Source organism: Zingiber officinale, chromosome 6B (assembly GCF_018446385.1).
Source record: "Zingiber officinale cultivar Zhangliang chromosome 6B, Zo_v1.1, whole genome shotgun sequence".
NCBI lineage: Eukaryota > Viridiplantae > Streptophyta > Magnoliopsida > Zingiberales > Zingiberaceae > Zingiber > Zingiber officinale.
The window spans coordinates 37,268,657-37,277,839 of record NC_055996.1 but is presented as its reverse complement, the minus strand read 5'-3'; the positions used below and the strand labels follow the sequence as shown (position 1 = coordinate 37,277,839).

General features: G+C 37.2%; 2 protein-coding genes across 2 annotated transcripts; both read left to right on the top strand.

Annotated features, from left to right (window-relative positions):
- The first annotated feature begins 1,214 nt into the window (after positions 1-1,214).
- On the top strand, positions 1,215-5,479 carry LOC121990915 (phosphatidylinositol 4-phosphate 5-kinase 8-like). The gene is made up of 5 exons (XM_042544964.1): positions 1,215-1,529; positions 2,199-2,324; positions 2,378-2,560; positions 4,929-5,184; positions 5,311-5,479. Exons 1-4 carry the CDS (start codon positions 1,215-1,217, stop codon positions 5,088-5,090), a joined length of 786 nt encoding a protein of 261 aa, XP_042400898.1. The 3' UTR covers positions 5,091-5,184; positions 5,311-5,479.
- LOC121990914 lies at positions 5,106-5,600 on the top strand. Its single transcript, XM_042544963.1, has 2 exons — positions 5,106-5,184; positions 5,311-5,600. Exons 1-2 carry the CDS (start codon positions 5,106-5,108, stop codon positions 5,598-5,600), a joined length of 369 nt encoding a protein of 122 aa, XP_042400897.1.
- Positions 5,601-9,183: the final 3,583 nt, after the last annotated feature.

Below are 9,183 nucleotides of genomic sequence, written 5' to 3'. Positions count from 1 at the left end.
AGGGCCAGCCAATAGGATTAAACCAAGTTTAATCCTAAACTAAATAAGATGGATCTCAACCATTGATTGATGATTGATTCAATCAAGAGGAAAGAAAAGGAAAAATAAAAAGGGAAAAGGAAAAACTCTTGGATGATTTTATTTTTGTAAAAGTTTTTTCCTTATTTGCCTTGGGCAAGTAATATAAAAGAAGGGGTGAGGGCGGTCCATGAGACACAACTCTTATTCTTTTGCTTGGGTGATCTCTTGGTGTGGTCGGCCCTCTCCCTTCTTCCTCTCCCTTTGCTCTCTTCTCCTTGGTGGTGGTGGTGGCCGGATTTTAGAAGAAGAAGGAGGAAGCTTTTGGGTGGTGTTCATCTTAGAGGATCGTCGCCCACACGACGTCCAAGGCGAGGCGAGGAATACGGCAGAAGATCTCGAGGTCATTAGCATACAAAGAGAAGGTATAATTAGCAATTGTTTTTCGCATCATGCTAGTTTTTCTCTTTGTAAGAATTCTAAATACAAGAGGCAATTAGATCTAGTTTTTCGAAATAGTTTTTCGAGTTTGTGTTTTCTTCTTTTTCGAAATTGTGATTCGATTGTTCCTTTTGGTTAAACTAGTGTTATTTAAGGAAATAAATATTAGCTTTCCTTAAAAGACTTTGCCTAGGCAGTGGTGGCTCACTACAAGAAAAATCCTCATAGACATCGGTGGAACAACAACGGTTTTAAGCAAAAACCGATGTCTTTGAGTATTTTACACCGGTTTTTCCAAAAACCGATGTCTATGACCGCAAATTTTCGCTCATAGACATCGGTTTTTTAGGCGATGTCTATGAGTGCCTTTTTTCGTTAATAGACACCGATTTTAACAACGGTTTTTAAAATCCGGTGTCTATGAACCAAAATTCTGACGGACTTTCTTAGCGCGCTTTCTTTTGGGCTTCTCCTCGCCCACCATAAATCGAAACCCTAATCCTCCGCATATCCTCCTTTTAGGAGTTACCATTTCAAAGACCTCTCGACGATGATGTGGGGGTGGTGAGCGGAGAGTGACCCCAGCGGTCAATCCCTCTAAAGAGGAGGAGGAGGCCGTCGTGGAGAAGGTGCTTCCCAATGGGGACTTGTATACCGGTGGGGTCGCCGGCAGCACGCCTCACGGGCGTGGGAAGTACCTATGGGCAGACGGATGTATGTACGAGGGGGACTGGTTGAGGGGGAAGCCCTCCGGGATGGGGAAGTTCTCCTGGCCGTCGGGTGCCACCTACGAGGGTGAGTTCCGATCGGGTCGGATGGATGGTGTTGGTACCTTCACCGGCGCCGATGGCGACACCTACAACGGCCATTGGGCGACCAACCGCAAGCATGGTTTCAGCAGTAAGTCCTATGCCAACGGCGACTACTACGAGGGTACGTTGCGCTGCAACCTCCAAGGGGCCATGGGCGTTGCCTGTGGCGAAACGGCAACCAGTACGTGGGTGAGTGGCGCGACGACATCATCCATGGCCACGGCACCCTCATCTGGCCCAACGGCAACAGCTGCGTCGGTCAGTGGGAGGATGGCGCTGCCCTAAAGGGCAGCGGTGCTTTTACCTGTCCCGACGATAGCTGTTACATCGACAGCTGGAGTGGCGGCGACCCCAATGCCCTAGAAGGAGGCTATTACCGTACCGGAGTGGCATTGCGGAAAGAGACCCCTGCTGGGAGGAGAAGTTTCTCTCCCTTCTTTCATCTGGATAATAGATCAGCTCCGACAACACCGATGTCCCATTTGTCCACCAATGGGTGGTTGATCGATGGATCCTAGTGATCACCACAGCAGGTCAGCTTGGCAACGGAAAAGAACACCCCCAGAATCTGCATATGGGATTCGAACTCCGAGGCCAGGGATGTCACTTGCGATGTCGTTGACAGCCTTGAGTCGTCTTTGTTGTGCAGGGATGAATCATCTAATGATAGAGGAAGTCTCATTGGAACCTTGAAACGGCTATAGAGTTCCAGCGCGTGGCCAACGACGGAGGCAAAAAAGCCAGGGCAGACGATATTGAAAGGGCACAAGAACTACGACCTGATGTTGAACCTCCAATTAGGCATTAGGTAAATGGTTAAAGAGCTGAATAATTGGCATTTACTTGAAAATCCAAGTGATTTATTGTTTGGTAAAATTTTTATGTTTTTTGTTCAGCTACACAGTCAGGAAGCCTTGTTCGGCATAGTTGAGGGAGCTGAAGCAGACAGATTTTGATCCAAGGAAGAAGTCCTGGACGAGGTTTCCTCCTGAAGGAACGAAGATAACTCCTCCTCACCAGTCACCTGAGTTCCGTTGGAATGACTATTGCTCTGTAAACATATCCTTTTTATTGTCTCTAGCTAGTTCGCATTTGTTTTGTCCAAGAGCAAAGGGAAGGAGCAGGAGAAGCAAGTGTTTTGGGCCCTGACGCCTCTGATGTCCATGTCCTGGGCTAATGTTGGAGATGACGACGATGATGATTACTATGCTACCACGGCGCCGCCCCAGGCTGTTTGGGGAGTATCGGAGCAGCAACACAATAAGAAGGTTGAGGAGACCATAGAGGAGGTATGTGAACACATTGCACTCAGATGTGTTGGCTATGTTGACAATGAAATCTAAGCTATTTAAATCTATGTTTTAGATTGTTTTTCATACTAGCATGTTGTATCACTCTTTGCTTATTCCTTTGGTGTAGTATCAACTTGAAATATGAGAATAATCTTTAAGCTCTAGTGTTTCAACATTGCTCTAAAAGGTGGTTGCCTGTGAGGTTTTTGGAAGCGACCATTCTTCTAACTGCTATACAATCCCTAGTAGGCGGACCTTTAAAAAAGCCTCCCAATCTCATAAATGGCCTAGGTGGTCTAAATTGGTCTAATGATTTTTTTTTTTATTAATAAGTTGCTTGTTCATTTGATATTAGAAAATAATTCTAAGTCTCCTTATCAGCCCACTCGACGAGAGCCTCCTTATTCTTATTATATATGTTCTCCTTATCTTGCCTTCTTTTTTTCATTCATTATCGAATTTTTATCATTTAATTTTAATATAGTTAGAATATTTTTTTCTAGATTGATTGTTTTTGTTGGTCGTCGTATTCTATTGTTGTTATGTGTTTGGTGCTTTATGATTTGTTTGTTTATGATTGTGAACTTTTGATTAAGGGTACAATTGTTATATATATACGTATTGATATTAGTAATTCTTAATTAAGTATTCTCCTCTATTGTAATATTATTTTAATGGTGATTATCTGAGCCTTTGGCAAGGTGTTGGGTTGTGGGTCAACCGCCTGCTATCTGGAACCATCTTTTAGTACCTTATGTTTCGGCATATTGTTTCTATCAGGCATAATGTAAGTACCAAATAAATATTTATGTTATGCTTGTTTATACAAGACGTGCATGCGAGTTCAGCTTTCTTTATGCTTTAAGCTTAATAGCCTATCAGACAAATTTTTTCTATTATGATGTTACTTATAAGCAATTCATGTTTACAAAGGTTTCATGATGAAGATTACATAAATGATTATTTGTATTATATGCAGTAATGAATAAACTTGATTATTCTATTGTAATGCTTATTCCTATTTTTCTGCATTTGGATCCTCTGTATGAGTATGTTTTCCTTCATAAATCAGTAGTCTTAACTCTTATCAGTTCACTTCTATTAATCTCTTTTTAATTCTTTGGTACTCTTTCATATTATCCCATTTTCTGAGAAGACAATAACAGTTTTGTTTTGTAGAAGAATAGGACACATTGCTAGCAGATTGTTCTGATACAAGTTGCATAACACCTAGTTTTCTGTAAGTCTTATGCATGTCTCGTCTCAACCTCTTTGATAACAAGAAATTACTAATAGAATTTTTGTAAGTTTTAGATAGATTGCAGAGAGAACTTGAGATACTATACTTGATTACCTTACAAATTTCATTGATATTTTATCTATTTTTGGTCATTCTCTCAGTATTCCTAATCTAAATCAGGTTGTATTTATACACTTTGCTATTACACTTTACTATCTGTATTATGATCTTGGTCAATTATCCCGTCAATTTAATGGTTATTAATATTGAGGTAAAGTGTGGTAAAGGAGTCTACTTGGGTGAGGAATTGACATGTCTTATATGTATAAATGGTGGTTTTCTTTTTCAATTTTATTTGTGCAATTATGTGACATTTGTTTTTATTTGGCAATTTGTCATAGTATTTGTTCTTAAGTATGTGAAGATCAAATGTTATTTGTTACTTCTTCCATTGATATTCTGATTTTCTTTTGATGCATTGGAGTTGGATAAATATTATTCCTTTTGCTTTGATTCTGTTTAATTTTTACCAAGATTGTAGTTATATCTAAAAGGTCAAGGAATATGCAGGCCAAGGTTCTAGGTGCTCTCTAGCCCACATTTTGTACCTCCTTTGAGCTGGAGCATTGTTTTTTCCTGAAGAATTCATGTTCCTTTTCAATCTCATGTTTAATGAACCTTTCAATAAATTAGTGTTAATGTATTTGAATCACAGAATGTGAATCCACATCTATTGATTATGTGCAAGTTTAATTATAATCATGCCTCCTCCATGATGCTTAGATTTATGAGGTTTAAGAATGAAGGAAGAATCTTTCATTTTGTTCTTTTGAAAATTTATTATGTCAATATAAGTAGAATCTTTTTGAGTTTTTGAGATTATCTGTTTAAATAAAAATCTTCTCTTCCTATTTCATTTTGTTCTTTTGAAAATTTATTATGTCAATATAAATAAAAATCTTCTATTCCTATTAGCTAATTCTGTTGCTTGCTAGTGATTATGCTTATCTACTATTTGCTTTACTCTCACATGTGAGAGTCAGTTCTTTTCTTACATGTTTGTTTATATCAGATATTTAAGTTTATTTTATTTATAACAAGTACTCTCTTTTTTCCTGTGTTTAGGAAAGTGAAAGTGAGGATGATGGTCTTGACATGGGTGATGATGATGATGTTGAGGAACCTGAAAATGAACCAGAGGCTATTAGGAAAGAACCAACCATTGAGAAACCTGCTCCTGTTTCAGCACCACCCAAAGATGTTGAAAGGCAACTGTCAAAGAAGTAGCTTAAGAAAAAGGAAATGGCAGAGCTGGATGCACTTCTACATGAAATGGGCATTGCAAATAAAGATAGTAATACTGCACAAAATGAGACAGCTGGTAATGTCTTCTTTCACATAATTAGTTTATTTTTGATAGATAGTAAATTTTAATTCACTTGAGTTCCTTCATACATATGAAGCGACTGTTTAATGTGTGTTGAATTTGTTTATCCTTGTTATGCAGACAAGAAGCAATTGGAGCAAAGTAGTGAAGGGGAGAAGAAAGAAAGTGTTGGTGCTCCTTCAGAGAACAGAATCTTAAAGAAGAAGAAATCCAAGAAAGAAAAATCATCAAAGGAACAGGAGGAGCATGATCAAAATCAGGAGAAAGGAGACATTGAAGCTGAAGTGGTAGATGCAACTGTAGTTGACGTAAAGGAAAGGATAAAGAAGGTGACCTCCATGAGGAAGAAGAAATCAAGCAAAGAGATGGATGTCGAACAATTGAATAAAAGGGCTTCTTACTTGATGTAAGAAGAATATTTGTGTAATTTATAGATACGGACTTGATGTGTACAATATCTATTATCTTTTTATGTTGTAAAAATAATATTTATGTGTTGGTTACAAGGATATTGATTTGTTTGTATATTATCGATTTTTCACTATTTCAGAAATTGAATTTGTGTCATTAAACAATACTGATATTACATCGGTTTTCCACCGCTGCAAAACCGGTGTCATTAACTAATATTACATCGGGCGTATACCGCTGCCAAAATTGGTGTTATTAACATATAATTACATCGGTTTTACACCGTTGATGAAACAGTGTCATTAAGTGATACTACACTGATTAATAACCGATTCAAAAATCGATGTCGTTAAGTGATACTACACCGGTTTTAACCTCATGTCTAAAATGGCAGACCTTTTACATCGCCTTCATAGACATCGGTCGAAAATGTAATAGACAGCGGTGGAAAACCGATGTCTTTGAGGGTTTTTGTTGTAGTGGCTGCTCCCATATCCAAGAAGGCCATGTGCCTCACAATGCAATCCTGGAAGCTAATTTTGGAAATTAATATTTATGGAATTAATAATCTAGGTAGATTTAAATCAATAGTGTTAAGTTCCGCTTGCGATTCAAATCTAAACCATTAAGAACAGATAAGTTAAATTTGGAATCAATGATGTTAAGTTCCGTCTGCGATTCCTAATTTAACTTCTAAAGAACACAATAGGTTATTTAAGGAAAGGTTCGATACTTGTATAAAAATTTTGTACAGTGGAACTGGTACGTTTTCCTAGGATTAACCAACAGTTACAGGGGTGACACTGTTGGTTAGTCCTAGGAAAACGTACCGATTCCACTGTAAAAAATTTTTTGTATAAGTGTCGAACCTTTCCTTAAATAGCCTATTGTGTTCTTTAGAAGTTAAATCAGGAATCACAAACAGAACTTAACATCATTGATTCCAAATTTAACTTATCTGTTCTTAATGGTTTAGATTTGAATCGCAAGCGGAGCTTAACACTATTGATTCAAATCCACCTATGTTATTAATTCCATTAAATATTAATTTCCAAAATTGGCTTCCAGGACTGCACGGTGAGGCACTTGGCCTTCTTGGATATGGGAGCAACCACCACCGCCTAGACAAAGCCTTTTAAGAAAAGCTAATATTTAATTTCCTTAAATAACTCTAGGTTAACCAAAAGGAACAATCGAATCACAAATTCGAAAAAGAAGAAAACACAAATTCGAAAAACTTATTCAAAAAAGTAGATCTAATGCCTCTTGTGTTTGAAATTCATACAAAGAAAAATAAACTAGCATGATGCAGAAAATAAATACTAGTAATACCTTTCTTTGTGAACTTTAATGACCTTTTGATCTTCTACCGTATTCCTCTTCTAACCTCGGACGTTGTGTGGGCAACGATCTTCCGAGATGAGAACCACCAAACAGCTTCTTCTTCCTTCTAGGTATCAACCACCAAGAGACCTTCTTGATAGATAGGTTCGGCCACCACCAATGCTCCAAGGGATGCTAGAGACTAGGCTTCCTTTCTCTCCTTCTTCTCCTTGCTTGAACCGGCCACCAAAAGAACTCCACCAATGAAGAAGTTTCGGCCACAATAAGGAGAGGAGAGAAAAAGAGGGGGTCGGCCACACCACCAAGGAAGAGAGGGAGGAAGAAAAGAATAGAGTTATTCACCATGAAGGCACCTCTACCCCCTCTTTTATATTCCTTGGTCTTGGCAAATAAGGAAATTTTAATAAAAACTTCCTTAATTCCTTTTCCATGAAAAATAAAATTTATTTAATTAAAAACAATTTTCTTTTCTTAATTATAATGGCCGGCCACTTTTAATCCCCAATCAAGGAAAGTTTAATTCACACAAGAATTAAAACTTCCTAATTTGTTTCCGGAAATTTATAAAAAATTTCTCTAATAATTTTTCCCTTCATGGTGGTTTGTAAAAAGGAAAATTTATAAATTAAAATCTTTCTTTTAAACATGTGGATGATTTCCAAAAAGGAAAGTTATCTCAAAAAATTAAAATCTCCTTTTAATCGACAAATAAGGAAAGATATCAAATCTTTTCTTAATCTTTTGTAGAAACTAATAAAAGAGAATATTTAAATTTTAAACTCTCTTTTAAATCATGAACATGGTTAAAAAAAGAAAGTTTTCTTAAAATTAAAATCTACCTTTCAATTTACAAATAAGGAAAGATTTCAAATCTTTTCTTAATCTTTTGTAGAAAGATATAAAAGGAAATTTTTAAATTTTTAAACTCTCTTTTAAAACTATGGAATCCACATAAGAAAATTTTTAAAAAAATAAAATTCCTTTTTATTTTAATAGGGTCGGCCACCTAAGCTTGGGTTCAAGATAGGGCCGGCCACCTCATGAACTCATGAACCATGCCTTTGGCCGGCCCTAGCTTGGTCTCCAAGCTAGCTTGGCCGGCCCCTATAGGATGGGTAAGAAGGTGGGTATAGTACTCTATAATTAAGAGGCTACGATAGGAACTGAGAGAGGAATTTGTTTTGATCTCTCGATCAAATTAAGCATCCCGTGTTCGCCCCGAACACATAACTTAATTTCATCAATAATAATTCATTCCACTAAAGAACTATTATTGAACTACCGCATCAATCTCAAATTATATTTTGGGCTCCTTCTTATTATGAGTGTGTTAGTCTCCCTGTGTTTTAGATATCAGATGTCCATTAATTAAATGAGTTACTGACAACTCACTTAATTAATATCTAGTTCCAAGAGTAGTACCACTCAACCTTATCTTCATGTCGGACTAAGTCCACCTGTAGGGTTTAACATGGCAATCCTTATGAGCTCCTCTTGGGGACATTATCAACCTAGATTACTAGAACATAGTTTCCTTCTATAATCAACAACACACTATAAGTAATATCATTTCCCAACTTATCGGGCTTATTGATTTATCAAGCTAAATCTCACCCTTTGAGTGCTTTGTCATATGTCTTGGGGATTGGGTTTATGTTGACCAGGGATCAAGTCCAAAGACTCTCCCAAAACATGAATCTTTTAGGTTGCTTAATAACCCTCCCACTACGATGAGGCACTATCTATAATTGTGTATCATTTGTGATACGTGTTGCAGTTTCTTGTGATATTTCATCTTGTACAGTTGGTACTAGATTAGACGTGCCCTTTATTATTTTCTTAAGAACAAATTTACTTATGGACTTGTGGTTCATTGTATAGTCCTCTTCTAAAAATCGGTCATTGATGCTAACAATGACATTCTGATTTTTAAGATTATAAACCTACTTTCATTTATCTAGGATAACACACAAACAAGTGAACTCCTGTCCAACTTATCATTGTCTCTCTTCAACATATGTGTTGGACTACCCGAATCCGAATATGTTTCAAAATAGGCTTACACCTATTCAGCAATTCTATATGAGTAGAGAGTTCTGACTTGGAAGGTACTATGTTCACTTTCATTTTCAGAGTATATCCTTAAAACAAATTTGGTAATTTTCTGAATAACTCATCATCAATCTACTCATTTCCATAAGTGTCTTATACCTTCATACTACTACACCATTCTGTTAG

Excerpts from the sequence above, each read along its gene's own strand:
- LOC121990915 (XM_042544964.1), top strand. The coding sequence starts at position 1,215 with ATGGGGAAGTTCTCCTGGCCGTCGGGTGCCACCTACGAGGGTGAGTTC. Across the intron at positions 1,530-2,198 it reads CAACGGCAACAGCTGCGTCG|TTGAGGGAGCTGAAGCAGAC; the intron begins GTCAGTGGGAGG and ends TGTTCGGCATAG. Across the intron at positions 2,325-2,377 it reads GTTGGAATGACTATTGCTCT|AGCAAAGGGAAGGAGCAGGA; the intron begins GTAAACATATCC and ends GTTTTGTCCAAG.
- LOC121990914 (XM_042544963.1), top strand. The coding sequence starts at position 5,106 with ATGGCAGAGCTGGATGCACTTCTACATGAAATGGGCATTGCAAATAAA. Across the intron at positions 5,185-5,310 it reads TGCACAAAATGAGACAGCTG|ACAAGAAGCAATTGGAGCAA; the intron begins GTAATGTCTTCT and ends CTTGTTATGCAG.